Consider the following 20,174-nt stretch of genomic DNA (forward strand, 5'->3'; position numbering starts at 1 on the left):
AACTCTATAAGTCTATAAAGTTCATTTATGAACACAGGCTTTGGAAAATGCAAAATTGAATAGATATCAGTGCTATTCACAAAGATACTTGCATCTACAGTGTACATGCTTCTCTATACTTGCGCTAAAATAGCACAAGGATCTTTTATGAACACAGTGCTGTAAGCAAAGTGCTGTTATTGGACTCAAATCATCATGTTTTTTACAGACATTTCCTTTTTCCCCAAATTACAGTATAATTGCAAGTGTGTGGGGTGTTGTGCCTACCACAACTGAGCTTGATACATCAATATGAATGCAATTATGCATGCTTAGTTCTGGGTAACATTTTAGAGGGAGGATTAGGTCACTTCCAGTGAACAGTGTTAAAATGTTTGACATATTTGAACCCAAGCACAGTGGAATCACAAATCCCAACATGTGCATCGATTTTATCCATTCATTTTGATTTTGCGTTTCTTGATGTGATGCAAGGTGTAAAGTACAGAAGTGTTATTTCTAGGGACATCTTTGTATATTGTGCCTATGAAACTTCTTTTTGCCAGCTGAACACCAGTTGGCACTTGCATTTGCCTTCTTAAGTTGTGGTGGTATGAAACTGACCTAAGGAAACAAATTCTGAACTGTGGGTTAAAATGTGATTTGCATCCATTGGCATTAGGGATAGCAAATAAAAAGATGGAAGTTCAGTTTGTACACATGATTGTTTTCAGCATGCTATTTCCTTAAAATCTGTGAAGAGAAAATGCTGAATGGCCTGTCAATTGCACTTGACTAGTAGGCTTACTGCAGACCTACCTTGTCAAGATGAGACTGCTCAGTTATTGTTCTGGATCACTGTGATATCCAGTCACGTCTGATTCTTGAACTGTTGCACAGCTGTCTGCTAAAGTAGCTCCCTTGTACTGTATGTAGTGTTTAAATGCAGATTCAGGCTCCCTGTAAGAACCTGTTGTTGGGTCAGGGACTGAAAGCTATGATCTCCAAGATCTAATCAGCAGGTGGGGTTTCCCAGTCAGCTGATTGAAAACACACATCCATTTGGTTGCTGTGGGTTATTAAATGTGGGTAAACTTTACATACCCTCATATTCATTTAAAAAAATTAAAAACATAAAACAAGAATACTATACATGTGTGCATGACCTAAGGATCTAATCCCTTCAGTCGGTCATCAGGGTGTGAGCAGATTCTTACCAAATGTGTAACGTCAACCTTAATTAATAATCGCAAGAGATGTTTCATGCGTCATGTTCTTGAGTTGGTTATATTGTGTCTGACAGAATGCTGGCTTGAGGGATAAATTGGGAAGCTTGAGGCGGTACATCGTCAGAAGACCTTGTTACTGGAAATGATTGACACTAGATAGAAGTGCGGTTATGACACTCAAAACCATAATAGATAGTCTATTTGTCTTTCAGACTTTAATAGACTTTCTGGCATAACTCCATACGAGCTGGCATTTTGATAGCACTAGAAAATTAAAAGTACCATCCATCCAAGGCAGCTTACAAAAGCTGCCTTGCCTCTGTGGTAGGCTTTATCAAAGCTATTTAGGTGCAAATGGACAAAGCAGTATGAAGTCTTTCAAATACTGTTTATTATTCATTTGCTTTGAGAATATTCTTTACTCTTTAAGTGAATTGAAGGACTGCATTTTTAAACTGTTCAGTTTGTCAACAGCATTTAAGGGGAACTGCCACTGTTATAGTAAAATCTTCTAAAATTGTCTATAATACATTTGACAAATAGTTTTTCTTATATTTTTTCTTACAAATAAATTGCTAAATATAGAAATAACTGTTAACTGCTCACCCTAACATATCTTCCACCTTCAACAAACACACTCATATTGAGTTACTTACAGATTTAATTGATCGATTCCAGCATGAGTAATCAATATGCAATCCACTACTAACAACCAGCATTTCTGAAATGACAGTAGCAACATTTTTAAATGTACACCAATCATATCTTAAAATGTAAGAAAATAATGAAACTTTTGCTGAAAAAGAACTATTATGTATTATGTATAACAGTTCCCCATTAAGTGGGTTGAAACTAACTTTTAGTATGATGTAGAGAGTGATATTCTGAGACAATTTGCAATTGGTTTTAATTTTTTATTATTATTATATTATATATAGTTATATATATTATATATTGTTTTTGCGCTATTTGCTTTTTATTCAGCAGTGCTTCAATTTGAATCTAAAGCAATCTGGTAACTAGGGTCCAAATTATCCTAGCAACCATGCACTGATTTGAAATAAGAGGATGGAATATGAATAGAAGCGTAAGTGAAAAGATGAGTAAAAAGTAACAATAACAATACATTTGTACAGAGAATTGTTAGATGTTTAGATGGAGTCAGTGATCCCCATTTGAAAGCTGAAAAGAGTCAGAAGAAAATTATTCAAAAACTATAAAAAAATAAAAAATAAAGGCCAACTGAAAAGTTACGTAGAATTAGCCATTCTATGACATACTAATAGTTAACCCCTTTAAGCAAAAGTGCTTTGTGGTCAGCAACACTGATACATAGATATCCGAGAATGTTCCTAGAACTCAACACATCACTGAGACTGCATTTTAGTATTATTAGCTCTATTAACACAGAGTTATAAAGTATATTCCAAAGTGCTGTAAATAGAAGCATGTATACATCAGTCATACAGATTACACACTTCTCTGAGAGTAACCAAAGAAGAGTGACAGAAGGTCAGTTTTCCTTTTCAGCTCTCCATACCAGGAGATGTAAGCTTCAAGGAAGGTGTTGCTAACAAATTTATTTCAGTGCTCGAAATTGCATTGCACACACAGCTCCCCATTCTTCCAAATATACCCTCCTCCACAGGGCCAAAAAGTATAAAGTAAAAAATTATATTAATTAGTCAAAGTTAAAAATATCAAATCTCCATAGGCCCTTTGTGTTTCGCACAACAAGGGTTCTTAATCATGGGCCCCTATTTCCTCCGTCTCTCTTTCTTGCCCTGTGTGACCCTATTTCCTCCCTTTTGCTCTTGTCCTTGTATTCCATTATATCTACTCCCTCCATTATGCCCCTATATCCATCTTTTCTCTCTCTCTCTCTCTCTCTCTCTCTCTCTCTCTCTCTCTCTCTCTCTCTCTCTCTCTCTCTCTCATTGCTGGCGTGTGGCTAGGCCAGTGCCAATACCTGCATCCCCTCCTATCTTTCATCATAAGTGTGCCTGATTTTGTTTATACAATACAGTAACTTTAATCCACAGTGCTTACAATCACGTTAAAAAAAAGGGTTGCGAAATGGTTAAAAGAAAGCATGGAAAAGGATGCAAGATGAAGACAGTGAATAACATAAATATAAGCTGAGTAAATGAGATTTTGTATCACCTCTTCTCCTGGTAAAGCCTATTTTTGGGGGTGGGGATGGAGGATGCCATTGTGGATTGTCAATAGGCACACCATTTATTGTGGGAAATTAAAAGGAGATACAGTAAAGATACAGTAAATTATATAATGAATGAAAGGTTTAATTTAAGCTAAGTAAATGTGGTGGATAATCATGTAAGTAATATAAATAAAGCATATGTTCTTTAATAAGAAATGGTCCCTTTGTCTTAGTGATTTTTTTCCACAGCAATTTTACCTCCTACTTCTTAAGAAAAGCCATCACTTGTTCAAACCTACTTGTCAGAGCTTTTCGGATGATCCAGCAAAATGCTACTTTTCATGCAGTAGTTCTCAGTGCACATTATATATATGTAAGGGCATAATGAAAGCGTGGGTGCTTCATCTAGCATGGGAGGCCGCTTAATCCATTTGGGACTGTGTGACAGAAATGTAATGAAAACCAGCATGAAAAAGAGTATGCTGGCTTGAAACACCTTGAAGTGAATGAATAAGGAACAGAGAAAATGTCACACAAAGTATAGGTCAGAACGTAAGATTAGAGAAAAGCATGTATATTTTACTAAAGGTACGTGTCAGCGTGACTGCATCTTAACAGCAGTTCAGGCAGGAGTCAGTATGATCTACAGACAGAATCCCTGCCATTATTTATTTTCTGCTTAGTTCGTTTTTTTTCTCTCTTTCACTGTCAGTGATGACTAAAGCTTCTTCAAAATAAGACATTTCAGACTTGCAAAGTGTCCTTTATTCATTTTTCATTTACATTAGTCTCAGGTATTGATGCCCTTAGGATTGTTAATTTTATAGAAAATAGTTCATTAGAGCAAGTTAATATAGGGTTCTGTGTAACTGTTTTTATAGGGTAACTTAAGAATGTGAAAAATAATGGCTCAGATTGTTAGTTTTTGCTTAGCATGATCTTCTGTTAAAAATCCTTAGATCGGGAGAGTTATATAGACAAAATAATGGCTCTTACTGTTTAATGGGGTGGGTGTCCTGACCACTTGACAGCAGGGCAAGGTGACCTAAATAACTCAAAAGTTAGTTTTTTCAGCTGGTTACCCACCTACCTAGACATGGGAAGTCTTTTATTTTCTCTATAAAAAGAGAGCAGAAAAATAAAATAACAGAAAGCCAAAAACACATCACCAAGCATTAAGGAAACCAGTACCTTACCAGCTTATTAATTGGGTTGTTGACCTGAAAGGAGATGTCTAATCCTTCTTTGGGAAAATTAATTTGACCATTTACAAAAGAGAACCAGGGAAACCATCCACCGGCAAAATTCTCCTAAACTCTTCACACCTTTTTTTTTGTACAATTTATACACCTTTATAAACATGCCACATAGCATCAGGGACATTGCAACCCAACAGTCTAGAGGGGCCAGCAGGGTCTTTACTGGTGTGCTTTTTTCAATTTCTGCTTGCAAAACAGGTAATTTTCACAAATGTTTAAGTTTCCTTAAAAAATGTTTCTGCTGTGGGCCTAGAAACTTCTCAATATGCCACTGTAAACTATACATTATATATATCCATGGAGAGCATTTTTATTAAAATGGCCCTTTAAATGGGAGGTCTTGTAACCTTATACCCAGAATATGAAGTTGTAACATTGTTTCTGTTCCTTTTGCTGGCAGTGGGGAAGTGCAGGATCACAGTAAAAGAGCTTCAGGAGTCTCCACACTGACAAGCAGCAGCTCCAGTGAATCTGACACCAGCTCAGAGTCTGACTCAGAAAGCGAAAGCAGTTCCAGCGAGGGAGAGCGAAGCAAGCCTTCAGGCTACATTAGCCCTGAGGTAAGGGCTACACCAACAAAATGTTAGTTTTTACAACTACATAGGCAAGGGCTACACATCAGCAAAACCTTCAGCTGTACAAACCCCTACGAAGGGCTGCACATAAGTCAAATATCAGGTTGTGCATATCCCCTCGGTACAGATGCAGTCATCAGGCTCCACTAAATTTCTAGCTAGGGAACAAACAAAGGCAAGCCTTCAGGCTCCAAAATACTTCTAGCTAGGGAACATGCAAAGGCAAGCCTTCAGGCTCCACAAACTTCTAGCTAGGGGACATATAAAGCAAGCCTTCAGGCTCCAAACAAATTCTAGCTAGGGGACATACTGAGGCAAGACTTAAAGGAGTCATTCACCTTCCAAACACAATAGTTGTTTTCAGATTGTTCACCATAAACAAACTTTTTTAGGAAAGGGAAATGAAGCACACCATTATTTTAGGCTTTTGCATTTAAAGCATTTTATTGCAGCAGAAAAGTGGCACAAGCTTTCGGGGACAAAGGCCTTTTTCAAATGCTTACCTTTTTTACAGTTTTCCAAAATTGAAGTTTAAAGTTTAAATGTACCTGTCTCTGGGATTTCAGTCTGGCAGCTCAGTGATCCAGGTGCATTCTGAACTGTTACAATTTGCTACACTTAGTTGATATAATTAGTTGATACAATTAGTTAATATTTCTCAGCAGTATCTGTGGAATATTAGCAACTATTGTAACAATTCTAACAGCTGCCTTTAATGAAACCCAGGGATTCTGCTCAGCAGGGACAAAGATAAGAAATGTATCAACTAAATGTATCAATTTAGAAACGTTAACGTGTCAGCGCCCCCCCCCCCCCCCCGAGCTGCTTTAGAAAGTGAAAAATGACATTTTACACTTCAATATTAGAAAAAATAAATCCTAGTTATCCCTCAATAAAACATTTTAAGAAAGCCATGTGGGAGCGGGCTGGATCACCCATTATATCCAACATGACCCACTTAAACTTGTTGTATTATAAGAAATAATATACCACCTATTTTAAAATGTAGGTGTAAGTATATAAGAAGTCACTTTGGAGTTCGATGACTTCTATGGCTACTTCAGAGAGTAGCCTCTTACCTGTCTTATATGTCTAGAACTCCTTGGCGACTTCTAATAACTTTATATTTTACAATAATTGGACAGGATATTTAGGTAGCATGGCATAATGGATTGTCGTGTTGCCTCTGGATATATTACCTAGTAGTTTCAATTACAGTGTCTCTCGTGTCTCTAAGGATGAGGCTCTCTCTTTCAATGTGCCCTGCCCTTCAATTCACTTGCACTTATTGTAGTTGCTTTCCTTCCGTAAATGAACAAGAGGGTTCCAATTAATCTCAATTTATTATCAATTCATCTTAAAATATGCAACATTAACACCTGGCAGTAATACCTGGCAATATCTGGCATTACATGATTGCCAATCTGTCTTGTTGTGAAGTAAAAATCAATAACCCAAAAAAGGTAAGTCTTAAATTAGTCAGGTATGTCTGATCTATACTCCATCTATGAATGGATAAATGCCTTCAGCTCTTACAGGAGCTGCAAGGAATTTACACAGCTAGAATGCTTAGGGTTAAATATTTTTGAAACAGAGGCAAATTCACTAAAGGGAGAATATTTGCAAGTGAATGCTCCGCCACACTTCACTCCAATTTGCCAATCGTAAATTCGATATCAGTATGCCAGGTCACTAAAATGCGATATTATTAATTGTCAGCCCGAGCATTTCTTACCGATCGTTTTCTAGCATTCAATTCTGCCTAGAGAAACTTCATTAGTACTCTTAAACTTAGGTCAATTTCAATAGGATGGGTACATATAGGCATTAGCCCACCCTAAAACAAATGTGGCATGAAAAAAATGTTAACACAAAAATCTTTAATAGTTAGGACTTTTGAAGGCAATCCCACTTTATTCCTGCTTTAAAATATGAAAAAAAACAATATGAAAAAAGACTTTCCAGCATACAGGATATGATGTTACTGAGGAGGATGTAGTTTCATCTGATCAGTTCGCCTGGTCTAAGGTGGCGAAGAAAACTCTGGCGAAAGAGGTAACGTTCTGTAAAATTCGAACTTTAGTGAATTTGCGGAGTAACGTCTGAGCGAAAATTCTCCTGGCAATTTAGGCCTGATGATGTCCCTGCGGATGAGATTTCTGGAAAATTTTCGCTAGCGACTGCCATTTCGCCCTTTAGTAAATCTGCCCCAAAATTGAATCTCAGTTTACAGTTATTTTTCATTAATTCTCCCCAAATGGAACATGACTGTGTATTTTATTTGGTACATTTTAATGTTATCCATTGAGAGGGAGCTGCCATTTTGTTTTCCTCATATATGGATTTCTCTATAGACAGCAGAAGCAACAGCACCATTTATGTCTCACAAACTGAATACTGGGTAGTACATGTTCATGTTCCTGAGAAATAGATGTCAAGTGCATCTAAACGTTTAGCAACCTATGTACATTGCGATAAAAGTACAGTGCATATGCCAGATGTAACTCATATTATACAAGTACTTAGCCAACTTGTTGCATAAAAGACTTACTTGCAGGTAGGTAATTAGAATTCATTCATTGAATAGTTAAAGAATGAGCGAAATAGGGAAATATATTTAAGGAAATATTTTATGCACAAAGAAATATCCACACTTCCATTTATTTGTACAGTAAATAACATTTCCAGAAAATTTAACATCCAGGCTATCTTTTTAGACTGCGTAGCATAACAAACCCCTTTATAGTATCCATGCTTAGATTGTGAATCATGAATTACTGCTCTGTGTTGGTAGTCCTTGAAGATTATTGCACAGATGTGAATGATATAATTAGAAACAGTGATTTCCAGTAAAGAAGTGTAAGTAGCTGTGCAATACAATCCACCAGTCCCAGATGGTTTCAATGAAGGGGTTAAAGGAGCAGTAAATGTTGAGGGGAATCTTGTGCAAATTACATTCATGCAAAGTAAAAGTTAGAAAAAATGCACTTATCGTGATTATTATGTCTATGTGGTTGCCCAAATGTGCTTTTCCCAGTAACATGATATGATTTTATAACAATTAAGATATATTTGATTTATGTACATTCCTTAACTACCTCACCTCATTACACTTTAGCTATATGAGTAGGGCTTTACTTTAGTTTGTTTTTAAAAAGTCTTGCTGTACCTTCAGGGGGGGGGTATAACTGTGGCATTGAAGGGCCTCAGTAAGGTTTGGGATTCTTGCACAGTGTTGTGATTGAGCAAGATTCTGGGTATACAGAAGGAATGTAAGAAATGCAGCTGTTGTTTGTTACAGTGGGAGGTACTTCACACACTTCATTGGCTCTGTCCAACTACATTACATTCCTGTGTACAGGGCACAAACAGTAGAGCCAGGGAAATGTTTCCTCTTTTCAAAATGGAACTAAGTAGACCATAGAAGGTCTGCAGGATGGGCTATGCTTATGATTTATATAGTGGGATTTCCAATCCTTGCCCTAGGGGTTTCCTTAAAGGGGTGGTTCACCATTAAGTTAACTTTTAGTATGTTACAGAATGGCTAATTATAAGTAAATTTTCAATTGGTCTTCGTTTTTTCTTCTTATAGTTTCTGAACTATTTGCCTTCTTCTTCTTCTGGCACTTTTCAGCTTTCAGAAGCTGGACCCCATCGCTGACCCCATCGAAAAACAAATGCTTTGTAAAGATACAAATTTATTGCTATTAATACTTACTATTCGCTTTATATTTAGGTAATCTCCTATTCAAAATCCAGTCTCGTATTCAAATCAATGCATGGTAGCTAGGGTAATTTGTACCCTAGCAACCAGAGAGCTTCTAAATAAAAAGCTAAATGACCCAAAACTCCAAATAATAAAGAATGAAAACAAAATGCAGATTGTCTCACCTTGATTTAAAGGTAACAAACCCTTTAATATTTGTAATCATCTTTAAACTGCACTGAGACTCTTGGTAGCAAAACATTTGAATTTCCCAGTCTATAGAAAAGGGACACTGAATATTTTCCAAACAGTTGCTTTTATGCGTTTATTGAATCATTTTGTGGCTTTACTTTTTAAACAAGAGAGTAGTCTTACTGTTTGTATATAATACAGTATTTTAACCCTACACATTCCTTTTACAGCCTGAGCAACCGACATCAAATAAATGGCAACTGGATAAGTGGCTCAACAAGGTACATCCCAACAAAACTGTGATTCTCAGTAATACACTTTGCCCATCTTATAGTGGTTCAACGGAGGATACGGGAAATAGTGAGAATTTGACACAAATATGCCAGTCTATTCATAACAATAATAAGGATACCAGGGAAGACAAAAGACCAAGGAGTATTTGCACAGACCTAGGGAATAATAAAGACACGGGATTAAAATCATCATCTTCCATTGAAATTGCTGCTTCAATAGCTGTTGCAGTTTCCACGACAGAAAGCACTTTTCAGAGGCAATCTGCTTGCAGAAAACTAACAAGGAGGACAGAACAGACATCTACTGGCGATAATCTGAACTGCTATAGGTCAGGGGATCCTTCAGTAAACCAAGCACTTGTAGGTGATAATATAACAGAACAGCCAAAAAGCAGACTATTGTGCACAAGTAGAGGTTTCCACAGAAGGGAACCCAGGACATTTAAACTAGGGGGTAACATTAGAAGGACTAGAGGGCTAAACAAATCAGCTTCCAAATCCAAGGAATTTGTTCTGTTTTCATCTCAGTCTTCAGATATTGACATAGAAACAGAAATCTCACCTCTTTCCACAAATACATCAGTCACTCCAGCAACTGAAAATAACCATAGACTTAAGGAGTTTGGAGACAATAATATTAGTAGGGCCAGTCCATGCATTACCAATACCACTACCCCAACTGAGTTAGATAAGGAGTTGGACGAACAGTATTACACACTGGTTCCTTTTGGTAGGAATGAGAATGTCTTTTCAATAAAGGACAATGATGAGGTCAAGTCACTTTGGGTCAGGATTGATTTAACTCTTTTATCAAGAATACCAGTGGAACTGCCCCAGGAGACTCTTATCATGAATACCAATGGGAAAGAAGCACACAGGTCTTCAACGCATAGATGCTTCACTTCAGTAGAAGAGAAAGCTTTGGAGAAAACCAGAAAGAAACGCAAGGTACTTATTTTTCTGTGCAAAATCAATGTGAGTTATTGTCAACAATAGGTGGAAATTCCATAATTGAAATTATGGATATAAAACCATTGTGGACCTTATTTTCTATATAATCTAGGTGCATTGGAGTGATCGTCTATTTACTTGTACAGTATCAATTGTAACAGCTGCCTTTAAATTAGAGGGGTAACATTTTGTTTAGAGATTAAGTATTTTTTTTTATTATTGTGCCAAAAATTGATAGGCACATTTGGCTTTGCATTTGATTTGTTATTGGCCAAATCTTTTGTATAATTCAGTGTTTGGTCGTATCCAAAAAATATTATTTTATGCAACCCTAATACTTTCATCACATGTCTATTTGTCTTTGCACAACCCCCAAAAAACTAATGGTAACTGCTGCTACTATGAATGTGTTTGCTGTTGTGTCACTAGAATACCATCCAAATTCCAAAACCCACCAGCACTCCCTGGCCTCTCCGGTATGAGCTGGTCCAGTGCACAGTTAGAAGGGATCGGCAACCCTTAATGAAACACGTTAACAAGAAGAAAACCGGCACTCAGAGCTCAATGCATGCGGGCAAAGCCCTGCGTGTTTATTGCAACATTGCGTTTCGGGGGCGTGCCCCTTCGTCAGACCGAAGGGGCACGCCCCCGAAACGTAACATTGCAATAAACACGCAGGGCTTTGCCCGCATGCATTGAGCTCTGAGTGCCGGTTTTCTTCTTGTTAACTAGAATACCATGCCACTATATGGTACAGTTCATAAAAACAATTTAACATGCTTTGTTAATGGCTGTATAGATGCTTAGCAAGTTTAAAGCATGAATACCTATAATGTGTGGGACTCGTTATAGTAAAACTAAATATAGCCAAACGTGCCATTATTGCCCTATCCAAGCAAGTAGGTAGGTTATTGTCCCATGTATGGGTCCATCAAGCAGCAGTTTCAATTCTGTTGGGTCTGCGTTGTTCTACACTGTAATGATCTTTGGTCTAGAGCCAGATTATGAGATCAGCCTTATTTAACCCACTACCTTGAGGTCAAGTTGACCATATTATACCCTACTGGGAGGGAGCTTCAATTTTGAGCAGCCATGTTGGGGCACACATGCGCATAATAAGTGAATACTGCAACTTACTCATTATGCATGTGATGTCAAATGCTCATTATACACATGTGCAATGCACAACATTTCCGCTCGAAGTGGGAGCTCCCGGTGTGAGTGTCCTAGCACTGCTGGGGCCAAATTTTTTTTAACAAAACTATTTTTACCCCTCCACTTAAAGAACCTACACCTTTGGTGGGGGCAGGATTGCCAGGTTTCATTTTCAAAACCATCCAAAGTCAGCTACAAAACCAGCCCAACACTAGTCGAGAGGCAAGAGAAGTCTAAAATATAAAACATGCCTTTTTCAAAATTTTCCATGAAGCAAAATGGGACCGATTCGCTCGTTACCAGGGTTGTAACTTTAGACGGAGCCAGGAGATATAGGGGCCTCATAAGGCCGTAATACATATAAAATTTCAATAAATATTTGTAAAACAGGTCAACCCTTAAGAAGAAAGTCACCAGAAAATGCAAGAATGCTTAAGAGTGACAGGAGACTGGGGCCCAGAGCCCAAAATCTGGTAACTCCAGACTTCTACACAGATTTGAGCTGTATGTGTGTGTTTACCACTGCCTTTTAGTTCATGAAAATTGTGTCTCTCTTCCCCATGCAAGGACGGTATTGTCTGCAATATTAATCAATATGTTTATTAACCTCAAACAACATTGCTTCATGGATTTGATGTTTAATGGCTTATTTAGTTCATCTACTTATCTAATGTAAAAAATGCCATAGATTGATAATTTTGTGAATTGGTTGAACGTCCTGAATTGCATGGATACTAAAACAGGGTTGTCCTATATATGTAATTGTTGGTCTATAAATCCCAGTTTCCAGATGTGGGTGCTGTGAGTTATTGTCAACAGGTGAAAATTCCATAATTACGATTATGGATATAAAACCATTGTGGACCTTATTTTCTATATAATCTAGGTGCATTGGAGTGATTGTTTATTTACTTGACTTTATTCTGTTGACAATTTGTTTTTAAAAAAAAGTCACAGTAGTGGTTTCTAATATTATGTAGCCGCAATACCAGCTCAACACCAGGATATAAATGCATATTGAAAATGTTCTTTAAAGCTCTGGAAAATGAACTTTCTTTTTCATGTATAAAATCGTTATCGAGTGTAGTGTTTGGGTAAATGTGAAATTAAGTGTTATATTTATGAATGATTTTGTGTAATGTACCACTAACATAACCATCATATTTGCTCTGTGCAGTCTGAAAATGAAGCATCTCGGGAAGTAAAGAAAAACCATGTAGAAAAGGACAACAGTTTGCAAGAAACTGTTTCATCTGAAAGCTTTGATTTGACCAGTTTACACAACACCAACCCAATCAGGTACCCCATTTCCTCCATGAAGAAACAGTGCATAAGAATAAAGAAAAATAGTGATGATAATTTCCAGTCATAGAGGTTTCGATTTTTCCTCAACAGGTTCTTGTTCTGTTGTGTTCCTGTTAAAATGAAACTTTACCTATTATGTAGGCAATGATATTCCTAGACAGTTTTGCAATATAAATATTTTAAGTATATATTTTCTGTCAATCTCTCTCCCATCTGAGTTTTGTAATCTGGTTGCTAAGTGGTTATCTAGTTGCTGGGAATATTATAACAGAGTGATGCATGGTATTAAAGGATACACTGACACTCTTCTGGTACCGTAGTCCAATGTGTGTGTCCAGTCCAAGTTGGCACAAAGTTAGCTCTAAAGCAAGTATGAATAAGCCAAGGTAGATGAATACCCAGTTTATGTGTAGTCATTAAAGGGGTTGTTCATTTTTTAATTAACTTTTATTATGATGTTGAGAGTGATATTCTGAGACAAATTTTCATTTTTTTATTATTTGTGGCTTTTGAGTTATTTGGCTTTTTATTCAGCAATTCTCCAGTCTGCAGTTTCAGCAATCTTGTTGCTAGGGTTCAAATTACCCTACTGTTCATATTACTTCTAGTACTGCTGCCTGCTTGTTCTCTCCTGTACCTGTAAGAAGATGCATTGCAGGCCAAGTCCGGATTTTATTCCTGCGCAAGGTTTAGCCATACAGGGACACTCAATGGGGTCAATTCTCCACGGGGACTGAAGTCCTGAAATGGGGCTGATCCCCGTGGGACAGGGATGGATGGTCAGCTTACTTTAGTTTAATAGGTTTTACCTTGTGGTTTTAAGGTCATTTCCTCCAAACATTATATCATTTGCCCTTTTAATTCTCTAAGGATATACAGTATCTCAGGTAGAACAATCCATCTCCATTTTTTATCAGTTTAACATCCCTATATCTGTGAAATATCACCAACAAATGATATATCAGGATATAGGGAACATATTCGCCTATTTAAAATTGCTGTTGCTTTTCTACATGCAAAATTCTGAAAGCATATAATATAACTTTAGTGCCTATAGCTATGAGAGTATGAAATAACATATTTAGGGGGGAATGTAATAGGTTTCATTAGCACAAACAACATTTGCAAACACTTTTGCAAATATTAGCAACCTAGGTTTTCATTTTTTGGCTGATTTAAGACAAAATTGGGGGGTCCCCAATTTTTTTTTTTTATACCCGTCAGTCACATTCAAATGTAAGAAAAGTTTGAGAGCAACACAAGCATGAAAAAAGTACAGGGGGATGCCAAATAGCTGTCATTGACTATTTAACTGCCCCTATGTGGACGGGCAGCCTACAGGAGGCTCTTTTTGGAATCACCGGTGGTGGTTGGTTTGGTTGGTGACTATGGCCAACATCACTGGTGATATTTTTCACCAGTATTTTACACAGCATGATAGCTATTTTCTGACATTTTGTTTCCTGCACTTAGGGGTGTATTTATTAATATTGTGGACAACCATAACCTATAATGTTGCCAATAATAACCAATCAGATCATCACTGGTGATGTTTGTCTCCAATGTATCATATCAATATAATGTTGTCCTTGGTGTGTAGATCCGTGTGTACGTGCTTCTCAACAGGTTGCAATCCCCGTGCCAGAGTGCAAGCAGTTTTCAAGTAGATATGAATAGTACCCAGAGAGCACACTTTGTCTTTAAAATCTCATATCTTTTTTTGGAGAAAATTTTTCACTACATGTTTCGGTTCATCAGGTGCATAAAATACAATGGCACAGCAAGCTAGTATTTAAACCCTCAACTCACCAACAATACATACTCGCTCCATAGTGTGGCCAGGTATCTCAATAAACATAAGAACAAACAGTACTGTCATCTTGTGGCTTACTCATTAATTACACCATCAAAAAGAAGCTATTGAATTGTAACAATTCTGTATCTGAAAACTGAAAACTGAGAGACCAATGAGCACAGCAATGATTGAACAGCTTAGTTAAATCTGCAATCCATGTGGTTTTCTTAACACAACCCATCTGGACTAATTTGGGGTACTGAAAATGCATCTAACTCTTTGGGTTATACAGGGAATTCTATTTCATTACAAGCATATGGCTGCTGGGTTGTTTTTGTGTATGTCAGCCTTATGCACTGCAAGATTTTACAACCATGCCATAAATTTCCCCCTCTCCTTCCAAATGTCTCCCAACCAGATGCTGGTGAAATTGAAATGCACTCAAGCCTGATCATGAACATGGAAAATTCCCTGATTTCTGACTATTAGCTTCCATGTCTTTAAAGTCATGTTACGGTAGACAATTTTCAACTATATGAGGGAGTTGCTTAAATGTGCTTTGACATCCTCCTTGGTACCAGGTATGCAGCAGTGTCTTAGTGGACACAGCTGTCGATAATCTAGCTGCATCTCTAGTAACAAATGATGAAGACAGTATAATTTGACTATTGACTATAGGACAACTAATCAGACATTGATCCACAGACACTTATTTGCAGCGAGGCCCTCCTGATCTTCTGCAGTTTGTTTGTGTGCCAAGCAGCCTCCTGTTGCAACTACAGAAAACTGCAAACCAAACTTACCATCTTAATAAGAGAAGTGACCCAAGGACTAGTTGTAGAAACTAGTCTGGGGCAGTGATGCTGGGGGCAGATCGGATGACTTTGAGGGCGGTACAGATGATGTGGTGGCAGGACTGATAATGTGTTGATCAGCGATTGAAACTTTTCACCCAGGAAGCCCTTCCAAAAACCAGGCTGTCCAGGTGAAATCCCGACAGGTAGCAACCCTAGCTTGTATAGAAAGTTGGATTAGAATGCTTACCAAGACACTCAGATATCATATTCTTTGAATTCTGTAGAAATCTGATGCAGATTAACAGTGTCAATGCATGGGTTTTTTCTGACAGAAATGGCTAAACCCAGTAGGATTTTTTTTTCTTACACCATGAACTTATGCTTAATTACCATAAAAAAGGCAGTGTTTTATTATTACAATTAGGAAGGAAATTAGTCAAATGATCAGATCAGAATTGTCTGCTTAAAGGGATTCTGTCATGATTTTTATGATCTAATTTTTATTTCTAAATTACACTGCAAATAATTCACGCTGCCATCTAAAATTTCATTCCTGAAGCAGCAAGTGTATTTTTTAGTTGTAATATTGGTGTGTAGGCAGCCATCTCAGGTCATTTCGCCTGGTCATGTGCTTTCAGAAAGAGACAGCAATTTAGGAACTGCTTTCTGGAAGGTTGTTGTTTTTCCTGCCCAATGTAACTGAATGTGTCGCAGTGGGACCTGGGTTTTACTATTGAGTGTTGTTCTTAGATCTACCAGGCAGCTGTTATCTTGTGTTAGGGAGCTGCTATCTGGTTACCTTCCCATTATTCTGTTGTTAGGCTGCTGGGGGGGGAGGGATGATATCACTCCAACTTGCAGTACAGCAATAAAGACTGACTGAAGTTATCAGTTTGTCAAATGTTAAAATTAAATATAAAAAAATCTGTTTGCTCTTTTGAGAAATGGATTTCAGTGCAGGAGCATGAGCAGCACTATTAACTGATGAGTTTTGAAAAAAAAATTCCCATGGCAGTATCCCATTTTCATATTTCTGAGCTTTCCGGATTATAGCTAATACATCTAATATTAGCTACAATTTGAAGATACTGCATTAAGGAGTAATATCCATAAGTGTAGTCGCCCACAAGGATTTTGTCCCTTACATGTGTTATTTGGTTACAGTCATTCCTGGGGGATAAAGGCTAAAGCTGAATACATCAAAACTAGGCCTTGGTCTGTGTTTTCCTGCATTCACTATTGGCTTCTGTCTCTGTACAGACCCATAGGAGTGACTGAAACTAATAGCTAATAGTTTGTACACCACAGCATCTTCAGTGAGTGCTGTTCTTGGGTATACGCAAAATATATATGGGGGAATGTAATAAAAGTCGGTAACGGAAAAAATATTTGCAATGCGAAAAGTTATGACTGTGCGAACAAATTTGCCTTTATGCGAACTTATATATAGCTTTTGCGAACCCGGAAACTGTTTAGCGACCATTTCCAACAGTAGAAGCAGGTTTGCCAATTTTATAGTTAGCACCAGTGCGCAATAAATGTAATAAAACTTCTTACTGAAAAAGTTGTTCTGTTTGCTCCAAAAGATTACAACACCTTCAAGCATTTCTTATAAGTGGCTAATGCGCAATTAAAACTAGCAATGCTCAATTAAAATTTGCAATGCTCAATTAAAATTCCCAATGTAATAACAGTTTAAGGAAGAGTATTACATTGCAAAAATTAGACTTTTTATTCTAATTTGTGCTAATTGTTTTGCTCTTTGCAACCTTTATTACATTCCCCCTATAATGTATATCCTAATTGTATGTAGAGTATCCTGTCAATTCCTCCAAAATTAGTTAGTGTATCTTTTTAAGACCATGGCTATATAACACATATACTTTTTAAATGCTTATAATGACATTTTGTTTTTATGAACAGACACTTCTAAACGTGCAACTTGCACATATTTTTATTAAAGAAAAAAAATGAAAAATGGGAATTTAATACTTTTTTACATTATCTTCCTGCAGGACCAGCACAACTGAAAGCAAATCTTATGTTTATCAGGTAAGGGATTATTCATTGAGGGATAATAATAATGCATCTAAAGCTAAGCAAAGCACCAAGCTTAGTGTAAACCTGCTTGCATTATGGCTATTCTGTTTTTTTAAGCAGTGACTGGATGTGTAACATAATAGCTAGAACACTACTTCCTGCTTTGCAGCTCTTTTGGTTTCCACTGATTGGTTACCATTAAGAAAAAATCCAAGTGTGGTGAGAACTTTGATGTAAAGTGCAAGACTGCCAGTCTGTCAGTAAATCAGGTTGTTCTGTTTTATTAACAAAACCTGTGACTTAATTTTACTTTTGTTACAATTTATTTTTCTCTTGAAAACATCTTTATGAATAAAACAGGCAGGCTTCTGTTTAAAGTTACCTGGATGACAATTCTGGGCCAAAAAACATAAAATCGAGAATTTGCTTTTATCTACTGACGCAGAAAAAGCCTTCGACAGGGTTAGCTGGAAATTCATGTTCTCGTGTTTAAAGCACCTAGGACTGGGCCCTAACATGCTGACATGGATCATGTCCCTTTACAATAAACCGACAGCTCGCTTGAAAATAAACGGCTACTGTCAGAATCCTTTGATATTTGAAATGGCACAAGACAAGGATGCCCATTATCCCCCACACTTTTCATCCTTGCTTTAGAGCCCCTACTTAGCCACATCAGACTTAATTCACATATATCTGGCATCCCCGTATGTAACACGCAACATAAAATAGCTGCAAATGCAGATGATCTGCTGTTTTTCCTTACTAATCCTGTCACATCCATACCAGCGCTGAACAGAGAGTTTCGGACGTATGGATCTCTCAGTAACTTCAAGATTAACTTCTCTAAATCTACAGCCCTAAACATCTCAATTTCCGACCTAAAACTCCTGCCTTATCCACGGGATTCCCCTACAAATGGGCACAGAGATCGTTCACGTACCTAGGCCTTACAATCACTAAGGACTCCTCAGAGTGGGCTGAGCTTAACTTAAGACATGTGATATCGAAAATAAAAAAAGACCTGTTCACTTGGAAAGACAAACCTATTTCGTGGTTTGGGAGAATGAACGTGGTAAAGATGAACATTATGCCCAGGGTCTTATACATCTTTCAAACTCTCCCATTGCAGGTAGGAGAGACACAACTGACTCAACTGCAAAAAATAATAACGAATTTCGTATGGCAGGACAAAAAAGCTAGAATCAGTCACAATATGCTGGCCAAATCCAAGCGGCAAGGTGGAATAGCATTGCCAGATTGCCGTTTGTATTATAACGCGTCGGTCTTGTTAAGAATAATAGACTGGTCCCATTACGCTAACACAAAATTATGGGTAGAAATAGAGCAACAATCTGTTTATACATACCTATTGCATCTTCCATGGATAGATCGTTCCTATCGACGGTTGAAACATACAGACCATCCTCTCCTATCTAATACAATGATGACATGGGATAAATGCCGTACAAAATATTCCCTCACTAGCTACCCATCGCTTTTGCTGCCGCTGATAAATAACCCTGCCTTCCCCCCAGGTTTACAACTTAATTACTTCCAAGACTGGTTAATAGAGGGGAATCTTCAATTTGTCCATTTCATGGAGAATAAAACATTTATCCCCAAAGAAAAGTTGCAAAATTCGGCACAATTTAAGAGTATGGACCACCTAAAATACGCGCAAATTTCCCACTATTTCCATAGTTTGGGAGGGGTACAAACTTTAGGAAGAGACCTTACAAAATTTGAAACAGCCTGCTCATTTCAGGACCCACTGCGACATACAATTTCTCTTTTATACAAAATGCTGCAGCCGCCCACCAAATGGGAATCAGTCTCATATATAAATAGATGGTCCAGAGATCTAGCTATCCAATTGGAAGAGGCACAGATTGAAAATATGTTATCCAACTTATTAAAATGCTCAAAATGCAGCCGGATAAAAGAATTAAACTACAAAATAGTTACCAGATGGTATTACACACCATCCAAATTGCAATATATATATAAAAACTCAAATGGCATTTGTTGGCGCTGCTCTAGAGAAAAAGGTACTATGCTCCATGTCTTCTGGTCTTGCGACCTCCTGAGACCATTCTGGGAAGAGATATGCTCATTGTCCAGTCAGATCCTCGGTGTGGCCATACCGGCGGACCCCTCACGAGTTTTGTTATTCCATAACACACAACCAGTAGCTTCTTTCAATTCTGGCCTTGAACCGCACTTGCTGAATGCAGCCAAACTTCTAATACCGCTGCACTGGAAAACTACATATATTCCTACTGTAAAAGATTGGCTCAATAAAATCTCTGAAATTTATAAATTTGAAGAAATGTCGTCCTATAACGCGGATCAGTTTGCTAATTTCTCAACGGTCTGGACGAGATGGCTTCTGTTTAAAGACACAGACGTGTACAAAGCTTATCTATGAGAGGTGCGAGTCATACATCTCCCTGCTGCATCCCCTTCCCCCCCTTTTTTTTTTTTTCTTGGTATCTTCTTCTTTACTTATCTTTTTCTTAATCTCCCCACAATACACAAACTTCTCTTGGTGTGAGTATCAACAACAATAGGGCAAGTTATAGGATACGATTACGGCGCTATAATATCTCATTGACTGACATGTTATACTGATGGGAAAGCACAGGTGGATGATGATATATAAGTGACTACTTTGTATATGTTACCATTGTACATGCATTTTGGCTTTGTATTGATGGAAGTTCCTAATAAAGCT

At 37.5% G+C, this 20,174-nt stretch overlaps 1 protein-coding gene across 1 annotated transcript in view; it reads left to right on the forward strand.

The window, feature by feature from the left end:
* The window catches only part of LOC108708959 (AF4/FMR2 family member 3), a 126,994-nt gene that overhangs the window by 96,569 nt on the left and 10,251 nt on the right, over positions 1-20,174 (forward strand). Inside the window, exons 7-10 of the mRNA XM_041584216.1 lie at positions 5,029-5,188; positions 9,332-10,342; positions 12,678-12,799; positions 17,413-17,449. Of these exons, the coding sequence (XP_041440150.1) occupies positions 5,029-5,188; positions 9,332-10,342; positions 12,678-12,799; positions 17,413-17,449 (1,330 nt within the window). The remainder of the gene's footprint in view (positions 1-5,028; positions 5,189-9,331; positions 10,343-12,677; positions 12,800-17,412; positions 17,450-20,174) is intronic.

Source organism: Xenopus laevis, chromosome 2S (genome assembly GCF_017654675.1).
Source record: "Xenopus laevis strain J_2021 chromosome 2S, Xenopus_laevis_v10.1, whole genome shotgun sequence".
Taxonomy (NCBI): Eukaryota; Metazoa; Chordata; class Amphibia; order Anura; family Pipidae; genus Xenopus; species Xenopus laevis.